At 40.4% G+C, this 16,488-nt stretch overlaps 1 protein-coding gene across 1 annotated transcript; it reads left to right on the top strand.

The window, feature by feature from the left end:
* Window positions 1-540: 540 nt before the first annotated feature.
* On the top strand, window positions 541-15,720 carry LOC119115402 (norrin cystine knot growth factor NDP). The gene is made up of 3 exons (XM_037239851.1): window positions 541-761; window positions 11,071-11,530; window positions 14,854-15,720. The coding sequence occupies exons 2-3, from the start codon at window positions 11,321-11,323 to the stop codon at window positions 15,076-15,078; spliced, it is 435 nt and encodes a 144-aa protein (XP_037095746.1). The 5' UTR covers window positions 541-761; window positions 11,071-11,320; the 3' UTR covers window positions 15,079-15,720.
* The last annotated feature ends 768 nt before the right edge of the window (window positions 15,721-16,488 follow it).

The following is a 16,488-nucleotide window of genomic DNA, read 5'->3' as shown; positions in this document are numbered from 1 at the left end:
GCGGAGAATGCCCGGAGAGATACAACATTTTATATGAAAATCAAATTTTGGAATACAGATACTGATCTCATTAGACTTTGCAGGTGTACTGTGTTTTGTCTGGTGAGCATAATTGTTCACACATGCTCCTAAAATGAAATATCCACCAAGAGAAGTTGACCCCCCCCAGGGTGTAGTTTTACGACTACTTTTCAAGTTTTCATATAAACCCCCAGGTGGAGATCTTAGAAATACTAACTGGAGTTACAAGTCCAGGAGATCCCGTCAATGAGGCATTGAAATTCCCGCTTCTCCTGCAACGTTTCACCCATCCCAGCTGCTGGAGTTGAGCAGTTGTTTCTAAATAAACAAAACATTTTTATAACGCTGACCAAGCAAAAGGTGACTTTTGGCCAATCTTTCCCCTGATGGTTTGGGATTACCATTTGCCACCACAGGACGTTTGTCACAAAGCATCAGCTGCTGTGTTAGAGGAGAGAGAGTGAGATTGAAAGAGAGAGAGAATGAGAGAGATGTGATTGGCAGTGTCATGATGAACATGTGGCGAGCCAGGCTGTCAAGCAGGAGCAGCATCCTCCTCGACTGACACTGTTGCCTTCTTTCGGGAATGACCCGTGAGAGGCGGAGAGAGGGAACGAGGAGGTGAGAGAGTGTGGGAGAGGGAGACAAGCAGAGGCACACGAGTCGAGAGGAGCTGAGAGGGGGAACAGAGTTCGACAATTCCGGTCTTGCATGGTCGGGATACTCGGATTCCTGTGAAGGTAAGACTTTATTTTTTATTTTTATTGGATAGAATGCAATAGATGGTTTGCATGACAAGCATGTATATCTCCAGGGTTTGTGTTTTTTTTTTTTTTTTATCTGAAATGTGAAGAAAATAATAATAATATGGGTTATTTGGGGTGGTGGGATGGGTAGGGGAAGTGTAGGGTGGTTGGATGTTTTTCCATAGTTTAAACAACTGTGGCTCAAATAAAGATTGGTTTTGTTGGCAGATTTTCTCGACCCTTAGAGAGCCTTGTATAAAGGCATTTTTTCGCCAAAAGCAAAAGCATGAATTGTTTTAATATCAAATTTGCAAATATTCAGATCTTGCTTTTTATCACACAGATCAACAAATCTTATGATTTTTAATCATGTTTTAAATTAGTTTTTATTTCAAAACAATTATATATGTAATGTAGTAATATATTTACTAATATTCATGAATTAAGGTTAGGTTCGGCAACCAGTGGAATACAGCGTTTCTCTAAAACCATAGCTATAAATTATGGCTATAAAATCCATAATCCACAAGCTTTAATAGGTCAAACAAAAAGAAAAAAAAAGATGGTATATAAAAAATCTGATATGCTAGAAAAGAAATAAAGATTTGTTTTGAAATATGGATCATAAATATGCACTGATTTGCACTTGACCAGTGTCACTGTCTGGCAATGACGTCGAATACGTAGATGGTTTGCCTGAACCAATCTAATAAAAGTGAGAACTAAATTTTGGAGATAGAGCCTCGTGTGCTCAGATAGTGGATGGATGAATATTTTTCATTGGACGGTAACACGAAAGATGTTTTGCAGGAACCAATAAGATTAAAAAAAATGGGAGGTACAAACTTCAATAGCTATTGTCGCTATCAAAGTATGTATCTGACAAGTTTTCTTTTGGGTCTATATGAAAACCACAACATGAACATCATGTTCTGTTTTTTGGGGGGGGGAGTGCCTTGGTTTTAACTTGCAAGTGTAAACAATTTTTTTCTTCATAAAAAAAACAAAAACGGAGATACATGGTTTTCATTAAACAACACTGGCACGCATTGCCTAAACCATCGCTCAAGGAAAAGTATTTATTCCCACATTTGTTTTTTGGATCATCAAAATCAGTAACATGAAGAAAACATCATTCGTAATGTTTAAAAAGATTGAGTTACATGTTTATGAAAGTTTTGTGTAGTGTGTGCAAACTTGGCAGCCCACCAGCATGCTACGATGCAGCATTTATACAGGAAGTATCGTGCCGAGCAATAACTTGAGATTTGCTTATCGCTGGCACATAAATGAGACTTATTCCCTCCTCTGACCCTTTGACAAGAACTCTGGCGATACAGATAAGCATGTGGTGGTAGCAAAGTGCGAGTGGTTGCAATTTGGTGAAAGTGACGTGTTTTGGTCATGATGAATGTTGGCCAAGCTGAACCGTCTTAATCAGGCGTTAAGAAGATGTGTAAGGAAAAGTGCAGGTTGCGGAGTTGGCTTGGAATGTGAAGTTAAGAGCAGCGGGAATGACCTTGGGGGTGCACGTCTTGCAGGTGTGTGAGTTTACGTGCCTCACGTCGTGATTGACTTCTGCTAACGGACCACCGACAATGCAGAAGGAGATGAAAGAGTGAATTGGCAAGCTTGAAAAATGGTTGTAGATCAAATCTCGAGATGGTTTCGCCTTGCTTTACCTCTCTGAGCTGCTTTAAACCTCCACTCCTGCCCGGTGCCTCAGGTCAGCTGAGCAGCTGCTTCTGGAGGTACCAAAGTGTTAATAGAAGCTCAGAGATGAAAGGGCTTTTTCTGCCGCTGGTCCCAAACGATGGAATGACCTCACTCACACTACACATGAGACAAGCCCCTTCATTGCCCATTTTTAAAACTTGCCTCAAAAGCAACTTTCATTCTTTGGCTTTCAACATGGTATCTGACTTGATCCCTTAGTTTAGAGTTATTTGTTTGAACTGTTTTTGACTTTTGTTAATATTTCTACCATATTGCTTTTGAATTATGTTCAATTGTCTTCTGTTTAATTTTCCATTTTTATTGCCAAGTCAAATGCTGGATTATTTACACCCAGCGCTTTGGGTTGACTATTTTAACCATCATTTTGGGTGTCAATTTTCCAACAAGGGGTAAAAGCTACCTATATTGATGAATTAAAACTACCCAGAAATGGGTTACCAGGTTAACAGTACAGCTGTGGTTAATAATAATACTCCTTTTACTACCAACGGTTTGGCACAGTTAATAGATGCCCTTCCTGAAGCAGCCCACACATTTGAACTCTGTGTCCAGAATTGGCAACGTTGGCCACTGAGCGATCCAGCCAATGCCAACAAGAATGTTACAAAAAATTTACTTCAACATTCATCAGTACACAACAAAAGTATCAAAAATGAAAACCGGCTCCAGCCTTTCAGCCCTAATCCAATCAATCAAAAATAATAAACTCAACCTTTGATTAAAGTAACCCAATCTGTTAAAAAAACATAGCTACCCATTGAGTGGGTTAGGAAAACAAAACCGGCATTTTTTAAGACTCTAAATAATGTACTGCAAATATTTTTTAAACCTCCACCCTCCCTAGCCTAGCTAATCAGAGTGAGAAAATAAGGAATTGTTGGAAAAGGCACAATAGCAACAAGCAATCAATTGGAAAGTTGAGCTACTAAAAATAAAATCACCCACAAAAGGAAACGGGACAATCAAAACTTGTATTTTTTGTCTGTGCACCATTTTTTGTCTGTGGACGATGAAGTGAGCCTTGATCTGGTTATTTGCCCTGACTTTAGCCTGCAGCTTGGTATGTGCTATTGGTTGTCTTTTTCTAAATACTTCTCAGTGATGTGGATCAGAAAAACTGAGGTGTCTTTAGAATTCAAGATTAAGAGACGATGTGTCATTAGGCACACTTGGATAGTGGTACCATTTGATGGACACCTGAAGAGAATCTATTCATTTTTAATGGTAGGAACCTAGAAATACAATTCTCAAGGCGGCACCTTGTTTTGAATTTTTGACAAATGACACCTTTGAAACTGCTGGGTTAAAAATTGGACCAATCCAGGACGTTTGGGTTGGGCAACTTTAGTAAGTAAATAAATAAATAAATAAATAAATAAATAAATAAGATAAAACTGATTTGTTTTTTTTTGTTTTTTGTTTTAAAACAGATTTGTTGTACAAAAATTGACTTGGTTGAATTGAATTGGTTGTTTTTAATGTTTAACGCTGTACTTCAAATTTGAGATGATAATTAGAATCTGCTGGACAAGATTCTCTTTGGAAAAAACATACAAATGACCCTAAAATGGGCACTTTCACCTAAATAGCCTCACTGTGTATTCATTGGTTTGGGTTCTTGGAACATTTTTGTGGGTCAGCTTATGGTGGAAATTTCCTATGCCCAAATTTCACAGTCCTCTGTGAATTTTTATTTGATTACCTTTTGAGGTTTTCGATATGGGCAAACCCTCAAAATGCCGACTTCTTTTGGCCCGTATATAACGAAAGCAGTTCATCGACAAATAATGACATACAGTGGATATGTGTCAGGTTTGGAGCTGGCATCGATTCAGGGGGGAAAAAAAGTGTAATGCTAACAGACGCTCTACTCGCAGGGATGCCTGTTGTTTGTCTTAACAGGACTTGGGGGGTTATATTTAGTGAGGAGCTTAGCTTTTAGGAGGTTAGCATGTGGGGAGGGCCACTGTGTGGAAGTGTGTGTGTGTGCATGTGTGTGTATGTGTGTGTGTGCGTGTGCATGTTGGGAGCTGGCGTCAGCGGACAGTTGAAGAGCTTGGCACTCCACATGCCAAACCATGTGCGCGTGTGTGTTTGTGTGTGTGTGTAGGACAGGTCTATGGGTTTGGACAACCCCCTCCTCCCTCCATCCCCCTTGCCTCATTCCAGTCAGGAATCTGCCCTTTAGTTTATTAAAAGCTGGTGAAACAATAGAGGGAGGTGAGGTCGGGAGGAGGAGGGAGGCGAACAAGAACATCATGACGTAAATGGAGGCATGTTGCCACAGGGGAACGAATCATATGGTCGGGTGATGGTGTCCTTGGGGAAGACGAGGAGAGAGAGAAAGGTAGTCTTTAAGCGGATAAAATGGGAATGATTAGCTGTTGAGTTTTTGCCTTTAAAGGTATACAGAAATGTGTCACGTGTGTCATTTTGTGCAATTGTTGCTGTTCGACAAGTATTAATCCGAGGCACCAGTCACTTACTGAATTATGATGATGGAGGGATGGATGCCGTGTTGTATTTTTGAAAAAATTCTGCCTGCACTGCTTTACTGCATCAGTCATGGCTTTGACAATAATTTGGAAAGGACCTTTATGTTAAAGAAGCTATAGTGTTTTATGTTTTAGTATTGTGAGTGTAAATTTTGTGCAAAAAGTGTTAGGAAGAACTGAATCCTTGACTGAACTATTTAGGAACAGTGCAGTGCAAATGTATTGGATCAAAATCTGATGGAGTAAGCCACAAGTGGCCAAAGGTAAAAGCATCATTTCTGTGTGTCTGTAAGGTTGATAAAGCAGTATGTCAAATCTGAAATTGCATATTAACGCTCACTGCTATTTGGAACAGTTCATTAATGCTTTCACCGAGAAAAAGAGCTCCGAATAATTATGATGCTTCGCTGTAGGTATGTATACCTTGGTTTCATCGAACTATAATATTTTTCCCCACATTTTGTCATAGTACCAATTATCAGTCGAAAAAGATGTCCCCCCCAAATGTATTCATATGGGTTGTAGGTCACATTACTGGAAAAAAAGTGATTTATTATGTTGGTCTGATTTTTTTTTACTTGCAGTCCTGAACATTAAAGTTTTAGTTGTTAAATGCTACACTTGATGCTTTTATACTCCAGTGATCCTCCAACAATTTGCCCATAATGTCAAAAATCAAATGAAAAGAATCCGCCTTTAAGTACTTCATGATGCGTGCATCTCTTCTTTATGACAGGTGGTCTAATACATTTGTTTCACACTGACTGTGCGGTCAATTTGGAGTCTCAGTTCTTGATCTGTGTGATGTTGCGACAGACGAGACTATTAATAGTGCAGATGATTGATAGGGCACAAGATGAATTAGTTGTCTCTGCTCCGTCCAAAGGCTAAAAAAAGTCTTAATAAAGAGGCGCAAGTGAAACACTGACATTATGTGTCTAAATGGGACACCATGACGTCCCCCTCTACACACACATATACACACACACATACACCACACTGTTGAGGCCATATGTCGTGTGCAAAGGAAGTTTGCAGTGAGCGCATGGATTCGTTCCACACAGCAGGGTGCACGTATAAATATCCACAGCCCACTTAACTTATGGCTTTTGTGTTGTCACGTTTGCAAAGCTGCACATGTCAAAAAGTAAGTTGTGTTTGCTCCGGGGGCCTCCACATTGCTGGGATGCTGACTGGATGAAATGCGGGGTGGGCGTGGGGAGTCGGACCTTCGAGGGGATCCGCAGTTTATCGCGTGTGTCGACCGGCCGGCAGCTGAGGACACTGAGTGCTAGTATTCACGCTAAGACTTTTATTATTATATTAGATATTGGACTTTCATGGTACATGGAGAATCATCCATCTGTCTAGTATGCCAAGTTCCAACTCAAACTCCCTGGCTTGCATTTTTAAAATGACAAGTGTTTGCCAAAAATGGCGAACTTACTTTTCACTTTGGGCCATGGGTTTTTGTGCATCCTGTTATGATCGACACTCCCGCCAAATGGTGCAACTTGGGTAGGGCTACTCTCTTTGCATCGCCTGGTGCTCTGGCCCTAGAAATATACGTACAAAATGATTGATATTAGGCTTTTGGGAATGAGCACTTGAGAACAAGCGCATTTCTAGCTAAGCATGAATGGTCAGAAATTGCTGGCTGCATTAGTGTGCTCGTTCACTTACATAGTGTCAGTCTGAGAAACAAAAACACTGGTGACCTCAAAGATGTCGCACTTGCAAACTGGTAGAAGACGGCTGGCCAACTGAAAATGACATCACTGTTGCCATGTCTCAGGTCACAACCAATCACAGCTCACCAGTTTTTTGAAGCTGAGTCTTGACTAGTTGTTACCTGAGACCTGGCAACTGTGATGTCATTTTCAGTTGACAGCAAGTGGCAAAATGGCCGGCCGGCCGGCCCTTGAGATGGTTAGTAAGTAAATTTTGCTGCTTAACTCATGTTCCACAAACACTATATTAATCAGAAGCCTCGTTTAGACTAATGGGGGCACATACATACAATACAAGGTCAATTGTTCATTGATCAATGCGTATGTAGAATAAAAATGGTACTGGAACTATCTGGTGATAAGATTTTTACATCAAAGTTATATTTCAATTTAATTTACATGCATATTGTAAATTGAGTTGAGTTGAAAGAAAAGCTTGTGTATAGAAATGAAAACAGAAAGGCTAATGCATAAAGGCAAAAGCAAATCAAGTTACATTCCAGTAGTCGTTATTAGCACCCGTCTGTGTCGGTGTGTGGCGTCTTTCCCACCGCAGCCTTCCCGCAGAGACGTCATCGTATCTGCTTGCTTTTGGTTTGAAACAACTTCTCATAACTCGGTAAGCCCTAAAGCTTCCCAAGCGCAGGGATACAAGAACGGATCGTCTTGCGGCTTTGTGGTCTGGCTCTCCCGCTTCTTCTTAATATTGCAGAGACAGGAGAGCACCCTTTGGCCAAGTTTTATTGAAAAGAAAATGAAGCAGGATTGGAAAATGCTAATTTTCTGTTTGACTTACGATCAGGATGTGACAGTTACATATGTTTCATGTTGTCTAACGAGGCCTTTCGCCTGCGGCCTTCTGGGTTTTGGTTGCAAATTAGTTCTAGGGTACCAGGAATTTCACGCAAGTAACTTTAAAAAGCAAACAGAGAATGTCTTCGACGGTCGGCTCGTTTCACCGAATCATTCATGTTGTATTTTGTTTCAAAGAAAAGTCGCAAAAAATGCAGAATGCTTGGAGAGCTGGGAAATAAAAATCAGCCTGGTACACTTTGAAAAATGTGGACATTACAAATGGGCACAACTTGTAAACGTTTTTTAATTCATTGTTTTGCTTTTATGGCTGAGCAATGTTTTTCATACTAATATTTACTGCAATTTTGACTTTACTACTACTTTATGTACTGTGGTAGGAACTAACGCTAACCCTGTATTGATGAAACAAAAATGTCAGATTTTACAGGCAGAGTAAAGTGGCAATTATTGAGAAATGCATGATTGAGACGATTATTGAGACGGTTTGAATGTACAGTATTTGATTAGACATGAGCAGGGATTGCAGCCATGATAAAACACTTTTATTAGCAACTACGATATGCAAATTCCACATTATTTTATTTATTTATTTTTTAATTGATCAAACACTTGTTTATTAAAACTCCACTCAGATTAAATACAACAGTCAACAAACAAGAAGAGGTCAGCGGGTGTTCGTCCAGCACCAGAGTACCATTTGGTTTCCAGTTCTCTCTGCTCGTAATGAAGCTGTCATCTTAATGAGAACTTAAAGGCCATAGGGCACATACGTTATGTACACAGGGTCGGCAGTAGGGGTTAATTGAAGCTCAGTAGGAAATTTCCATCCCTTCCCTCCTGTGGCTAAAGGCTCATTTACGCTTCAAAAATAGAAGCATATGTTTTAAATATTGTTGTTTTGAACACAGTCACAAAAGCAAAGCTCAATTTCAGCTTTGATAAAATGCTTTTTTTCATGTTCTTTGGTGGCTGGTTCGACAAGGCTCTGTGTGTCTAACATGGAGCATAAATGAGACTTTGGCCTTTGTTCGACAATAGAAGTAGTTAACAAAATATTTTTCTTAAAACAACAGAAGCTTCATTATTTTTATTTTTTTTATATATTTCTATTTATATATTTCATTATTATTTTTAGTTATTAGCTAATGTCCTATGTTTCTATATGGCCGTAACTAGTACATGGAAAACTTCACGTAAAACAATGATTCCGGACAATAAATGAATGACCTGAATGACCCTTGAGTTCGATACCAAAAAAACGCTTGCGAGGCTAACGACGAGAGCAGAGCTTTCATGTAAGGTTTCTTGCAGAGGTGACAGCGCCGAAGGTGCTGATTAGTGTTGGCTGTAATCTATCGTGCAGCTCATGTTCAAACATCTCAGCAAGCGCTCATATGAACAGACCGCACACCTATTCTGTTTTCCCCTCAAGCGGATGCCGTTTGAATTGAACGATTTGGGCAACGAGGCGTTATTGTGGTTTCATGAGAACCCGCTCGAAGGGGAAAATCAATGAATTAACAGCAGGGAGTGTTCATAAAAAAAAAGTGGAATGATATGCTTTGCCATTCAGGTGCCAAACACTAAAATTCTTCCACTCCAGATAACATGATACGTTAAGTACATTTGCACAGGCAAACGAAGCACACATAAACTTGATTATTTACCACTAGCGTTTTTTTTAAAGGTCCCTTAAGAGCAACAACCTCTGTGAGTTGGACTGTGGAGAACAACATGATGACAAGCAAATGCCCAGAAATGGAAATGATTACGATGTAGGAAGGCACATCATCCGATCATTCCAAGGACTGTTAGGGTGAAAAAAGGGGAGGCGAGGGGGGGCAAGAAAAACGAACTATATTTTTAAAGGAAAGAAATATCATATTGGGTAATCAAGGACAGTCTCCTATCTGTATATCAGTTCATTCTTTTTTAAAAAGCGTTCTCGTAGGCTTTGTTTATTTTTCCTGGAAAGGTGACAGCTATAAGACCTGCAAAGTGGATTCCTTTTAGAAAAAAGCAAAACACCATTTAGAAAGTGCTTTTTGGAAATTTACAGAAGAGCCGTGTCAGACACACACCTCCTCATTAAAATACGTATTTGACAAAAACTGTAAACTGCGGGATTCAGATTGACCTTGCAACAGACTAATTCCATTTCTATTTCTCTCCTATGCAAAACGTAAATTCAAACTAATCCGATGTATCAACATATAGCTTACAAACCTAAACCTTAAACCTCAGTCATTATGTGCTCCCCTTTAAGACCCATGACCCGAGACATAGTACATGAAGCCCACGTCTTAATTCACAACAGATTGCCTATTAGCACAGCGGCCTCAGCTGAACTAACTGCAGCTCTTAACGCTATTGTCTAGAGGACACTAAAACTGTGATTTTGGAAAAAGACCCTACATAAATACATGTGAAAATATGTTGCCTGACTTGGTGGAGGTTTGTTGCGGTCGTGAGAGGTCTTGTTGGGAGAGCCATTTGTTTTAATGAAAAAATCTTTCCCGCGGAGAGGAAAGGGCCTGGCTGTAGGCTGTTTGCGCATGGCTTAGGTTTCTCCGCCATAATAAAAAAAGGACAGACGTGAACGTCAAGGGGGGCGTCCGCCAATGGAGACAACAGGTTTCACCATGCGTCGCAAAGTTCATGCATAGTGCAGTGGTCACCGAAGAGACTAAAAACGTATTGTTGAGTAGCTGTTTGGTAATCTTGGCTGTCGTGTACAAAGTCAATGTTGTCATTGAACATGACTGCTCCAAGTTAAAAGTACCTTTGACTACAACACTGAATGGGGAGTTGAAATGGACCCACAAATCGACAAGCATGACTGGTACAATCAAAGATGTAACAGTGGTGGGACAGTGGCTATGTGAAAAGGGGAATGCCGGACAGGCGGGACCAGGGTGTGAAGTGTCACTGTCTGACAACTATTTTATGTCACACAAGACACTGACGTTGGCGTCATCGAATTATGTGTGGGCTGCTCTCTCACTGTGTTACTATAATAGTTCACTGGGTTCTGTGTAAATAGGTCAGGTAGATATACATGATTGATTGTTCGTTGTTCTTTTTGGTTACTAGTTCCTTTTTTTGTCCTCTTTAACCTCCCGCAAAATTGATCGGGCGCTTTCACACAGCAACACAGCTTCCTGCAATCAGATGAATAGAGGATGACAGTGTCTGGTGTGATCAAGTATAATTGTCAGGAAAAAAATCAAGAGGGCAGTAGAAGTGAATGCAATTGCACTATTCTGGTATTCACCATTTATAGAGAAGGCGGTCCAGCATAAGCAAGATTGGCATCTTTTCACAATGACTTAGTTCACGCCATCCAAATCTGTGCAGTTAGAGAATAGTGATCCAGAAAAGAAGATTGAGAAAAAAAATCACGGCTTGATCAAATGATACCTTTCAGTTGTCATCCCATCTGGCTATGTTTTCATTGAACCATACTTCAATTTTTAGGTTATTAATGGTGTACTTTAACTAAATGGTGTCTTTTTTCCCAACCAGACTGTGTTGGATCGGCACGATTGAGGATGGATAGACCCAACAAAGCCAACCCTCTTCCAAGTTTGGCTCTACGGTGCACTGGATTCGAAGATCTATTGTTCAAGTAGTAAGCAGCGGGTTAGATCAAGACATCATCATTTATGACGCCCTGAAGTCCTACTTGCGCAGAAAACTTGCCGGGGGAACCTTGGACAAACAGAAGAGTGTCGGAACACCTTGTACGGACCTCGAGCCTGAGGGTGGTCTGACCATGAAACCTTCAATCACTGTGGTCCCGCCCTCTGGCCTTCTGCTGGTCCTTATGTGCTGCCCCCTGCTGGGCTTAGTGCAGTCCGCCAGCAGCAACAAGGTCAGCGACAATGGACGCCCCTCGCACTTGAGCGATTCGGACCCGCAGCGCTGCATGAGGCATCACTTTGTTGAGACAATCAGCCACCCCATTTATAAGTGCAACTCAAAGGTAAGAATGAAGTTAAGAACTCCACTTGTAAGTTGAGATTCTTCACGGTGGTCACTTTTACCAGAGTTGTTGAAGATAACACAATCAGGCCCGTCTGAAAAACGTTTGCTTCCGAGCATCTGATATGTACAAACAGCCAACGGCGGCTCCTGCCAACACAACTAAGAGGCAGTCAATTTGTTTTGCATTTGTCTAAAAAGTAAGATCATGTTTTCGAGGGTTTTGTTTTTATGCTTAATCAGGGGTTGAACACAGGGCAGATCCGATCAAAACTCATTGGCAAGGATTTGTCTTCAGCCTTCCCACATACAACTCCCCATGCAATAAAAAGGCTGAAACACAACCTTCACGTAGACAGAGCAACACCTCGACAGTCTGGAAAGTAGATTGCAGCTGACAACCAAGGGTATAATAAGCGGTTACTTACTCACCTCACAGCACAAAGGTCTCAAGTTTGATCCCATGCTTGCGTAAGTTCTTTTTTGGGGTACTCTGGCTTCCTCCCACAGTCCAGGGACACACATTGAAGACTCTAAAGCTCATCGCCTTTGAATTGAAACACAAATTGTGTCATATTTTGTATACAGACATTTATAAATGAATTTCAAAGCTCTTGAAAACACCAATGTTACTAACTGTTCAACATTTGGACTTTTCTAAAGCAGACAACGTGTGTTAGTATGACATGCAACAGAATACCCTTGATTAAATGTAGATTTCTCGTGAATGCGAGTTATATACAGTATTATTCCTGTAACTAGATTTCCAACCAAGTACACACGGCATAAATACTTTGTTAAATATGCTCATAATTGATTAAATCAAATAACTGATGATGATGACCAGTGTAGTAATGTGGAGATCACCTTCATTTGAATACATGCAGCACCATGTCTTCTCCAGTTTAACAGGTGAAAAATTGGGTGCAGCAAAAACAATTGAGGCCCAATAAAAAATCGGACTGAGGACCTTTTGTCGTGCGCAAGTCGGGATTTTTCTTCGCTTTTATTTAAATGCCAGCGCAGTTGTTGGTCGTGCGTGAGCGATCAGGCGTCGGGTCTTTTTTTAAGATTGTTGTCTCTGAGTGTGTCGAGCAGGTGGCCCGAAGCACAGCTCGGCTGAGGCCCGGCAGCACACTCACAGCAGGAGTCGCCCATTTTCTATAATGCAAGTCTGGTAATTGGCTAGGAGGCGAATCTTTTACACAATCCACCTGCACGCTCACTGCTCATTTTCTTTGTTTGTCCATGTGTGTATTTGGCCATGAATGTGTCATCTGTGGCTAGTTTTGTTGTCTAAAGTATATCAAATAATCACCATAAATAAATGTTTGCCATCAGCATAATTATCTTGAGATGAAAGGTCAATTCAAATCAATACATGCATTGTGCAATGGCATTAATTGTTAATCTGCGCACAGTATTGTTTCATGATCATATATGCAGCAGGTTGTATGGTTGGTATGGTGAATTAGTCATTAACATAAATTAATGCGTACAAATAAACATTGCAGGTAGGTACACACGCACACACATTCCAAGGCCAGATGTGATCAAGAAAATATATTCTGTAAGAAGCTAGCTGCTACACTAAATCCCTTCAAAGCATCCGAGGTAGAGATAGACAAAGAATGGTCCGTTTTTAATGGGCATGAATATCGGAGTATCGGTGTTGTGAAAAACGTGCTATGCTTTCGACCTAGCATCATTTACAAAGTTGTATGACCGACAAATACCAAAGTCACCTTTTTTTTAAGTACAGCAGGTTAATTAAGCCCAGGCAGCTTTACTTTTGTAGCACAGTAACTCAATGTGTTTCACATAATTAGAAGTCAAACATTTAAAAGGATTCACAAACAAAAGAACAAAGGACATTTAAAAGCAAAGGAAAGAAACAAAGTAGCTTATGAAAATAACTAAAAGAATGTGCAGTACACAAACAAGATTTTGGAAAATGTTGTTTTAATGCTTTATGCTAAAGGGATTTTTTTTTTTTTAATCTGGGTTTGAAAGCATTTACACTACGGACTGAATTCACTTCTGCTGGCAGTTTATTCCATTTACATGCAGTAAAGCAGCTTCACCTTGTTTGTCTTGAACTATGGGCTCCACTAATTGAGTGCAGACCTCAGAACCCGACAAGGTTTAGATTCACTCCATTACCACTTCTTTCATATATTCAGGATCCAAACAAAAGTATAATTCATTACTATCAAGTATGAATCACAAAGACAATTGATTAACTTTTTCCTGAATAAAGTTTAGTTTTCCTGCTGTTCTAGTTGTGGAATGACAGTGTAAGCAGTGCATGTGGCGCACACGGCAGTGTCACACAAGAAAAATATTGTTGCCATTTGAAAGCCCGAGCCTCAGACAAACGGTCTTAAAGTGGCGACAACACGCCTGCACCGTGTCTGTATGTCCATGTGTGTGTGTCCCAGACAGGCTTGTGGCAAAGTGGGGACACGGGTGGCGACACAGCAGCTGACAGACAAACATGACACAGGAGTCTGTTTAGAGAGGCGACAGGAATGCAGCAAGCCACAAAGCAGAATGTCGGTCTGATGGACAAGGCAGTTTCAGTAATTGTCCGTGTGCGCTGCTTTGCATCACATGACTTGACAGTCGGCTGAAGTCGCACGCGACAAAGAGACGACGCAATCGTAAATTAGCCTCGCACACGTGTCCGAGTGTGACCCCGAGCTCCCCGGGTCAACTTGTCACTATTTGAGTTTGGAGGTGCAAAGCCACAGCTGGGAGATTCCTATTTGTTATTCCAAGAAGCCTCTTCTTTTTCTCATGCTCTTGAGCTGCATTCGAATTGGCTGGGAAATGTTGAAATCGGCTCAAAATTACAGCAAAACAAAAAACATGGCTGACAAGCATGATAAGAAAGTATTTGTTTTGACTTTTAGCAGCCTTGAAAAAAGTACAGTCAAAATATGTTCTTTCTAAGAAGCTCCTTAACTTGAAAGAAGGCAAATTTTACAGAACCTAAAATAAAGCAAAACCAAAATGTTAATATTGATAATGAAAGTAACAGTACACCAGAAATCATGATTTGTTGCGTACTATATTTAAAAAAATAAAATGAATTACAGCATGCTGTGAATTTTCCATTTAATAAAAAAAATTTAAAAATCCAGTGCTGTGGTATACTAAGCATTTGAAATTCAAACATTGTTCTAAATATTGTGGAACATTTTATCCCTATTAAACGCTGCCATTAATATTTCCCATGATTGACCAAGGACATTTGGGCAAATTTCCCACTTTCTATTTTTCTGGACAGCACAATTAACAGCTTTTCTGCTCTGCTCCCAGATGGTGCTCCTGGCACGCTGCGAGGGCCACTGCGGCCCAACGACCCGCTCGGACCCGCTCATCTCCTTCAGCTCGGTGCTCAAGCAGCCCTTCAAGAGTACTTGCTCCTGCTGCCGCCCACATACATCCAAACTCAAGGCTGTGCGCCTGCGCTGCGCCGGTGGAACTCGCATCACCGCCACGTACCGGTACATTCTGGCCTGCAACTGTGAGGAGTGCAGCTGAGCTGAGCTAAGCTGGTCGAAGGGGAGGGTTGTACCCTCTCTCTCCCGGACTCTAAAAGACTCCCGTATCAACCGACTTTTTGAGGCCACCTAGAACTTGAACTGAATCCAATGTTCTCCATTACTCTGCATGACAACAAAACAACTTTGCTTGTTAAAGAAACTAAACAAAAATAAATCGTTGCACCATTCGAGGCGAAAGGCTTCATGGTGCACATATGCACCGCAATTGTTCCACCAACCCTTCGTCCCATAAATTTTTACCCATTCCCCTCACAGGCTTTCATCTTATGGTGTAAACCATGACAGGCACTGGCAGGCAAAGACGTCAGGTGAACTATAAAAAGAAGTAATAAAAAGTGCGAAAGAAAAAAAGAAGGTCATGCCTGTATCGCGGTGGCAGTTTTGGACTCTTCAAGGACTGTTTGAGGTGCTTGTTAAATGTCGTCTATTTGAATCTAATGTTCCCATAATATCATGCTGGATTTATGCAAGCGTCCTGTATTCTGTCACTTGGTAGAAACTTGACACTTTCCTCGTGGAGTTCCTGCTAATCTGTTTCGAAGAATATGGAATATCTATCCTTGTCCCATTTGTGCTTTTCTCCTTCCATAAAACATTAAAACAACATTTCGGCAATGACGGAATTGTGGTCATTATTAATTTCATGCAAACTTCAATTTCTTCAACCCACTAAAGTTGTTTTAAAACAAATTAGAGGTTCAAATTCAAAAGTAATACATTGAGTTGGCTGACCTGAGCCACTGAATGAATTAAACTCAAGGTACAAATGTTTAACAAAATATAGCACTTTTACATAATTATTTTGTGTCTGCCAAAATTGTCTACACCATCTTGTCAAGAGACGAATTAATTGTTAAATAATAATAAATAAATAAATGATTATTGAATATGTTTGGGATGCTATTAAACCGTTGGACCAGTGAAATATTTTGTACTATAACTGAATATTTTATATTTTAATTTGCTATTTAATTGCCTATCAATAATGGCACAATGTTTTATAAAATGAAATGGTAGTTACATATTTCTTCTGTGAGGTCATTTCAGGCTTCTTGCTGCCCTCTGCTGGATGTATATTGCAGACATACACACACACATAAACGCATAAACAGGGCTTAGATTGGAACAATTTGTGAACTTCTCAATGGTTTAAAACTTTATTAAATGAATTAAAAAGAAATAAAAATTACAATGCTGGAGAGGCCTTATGGGGCGGTATTCTGACAGGATATAAACTGCAGCACCCTCGAGGCCGTCGCCATTTCTCAACCGATTATAAAAGGTTTATTTTTTGCAGTACCCATAGCAGCATGTTCTGGATTGGCTGAATCTTCACTTTTTTTTGTAGCCCCCAAGAACCCTGAACAACATGGATGGATGGATGGAT

Source organism: Syngnathus acus, chromosome 21 (genome assembly GCF_901709675.1).
Source record: "Syngnathus acus chromosome 21, fSynAcu1.2, whole genome shotgun sequence".
In the NCBI taxonomy this organism is placed as follows: Eukaryota; Metazoa; Chordata; class Actinopteri; order Syngnathiformes; family Syngnathidae; genus Syngnathus; species Syngnathus acus.
The sequence above is the reverse complement of the archived record's forward strand: the minus strand, read 5'-3'. Positions and strand labels throughout refer to the sequence as shown.

Bases quoted from the DNA above. Each gene is read 5' to 3' on its own strand.
- LOC119115402 (XM_037239851.1), top strand. From the start codon at position 11,321: ATGAAACCTTCAATCACTGTGGTCCCGCCCTCTGGCCTTCTGCTGGTC. The intron at 11,531-14,853 runs GTAAGAATGAAG...CTCTGCTCCCAG, and splicing joins TTTATAAGTGCAACTCAAAG to ATGGTGCTCCTGGCACGCTG.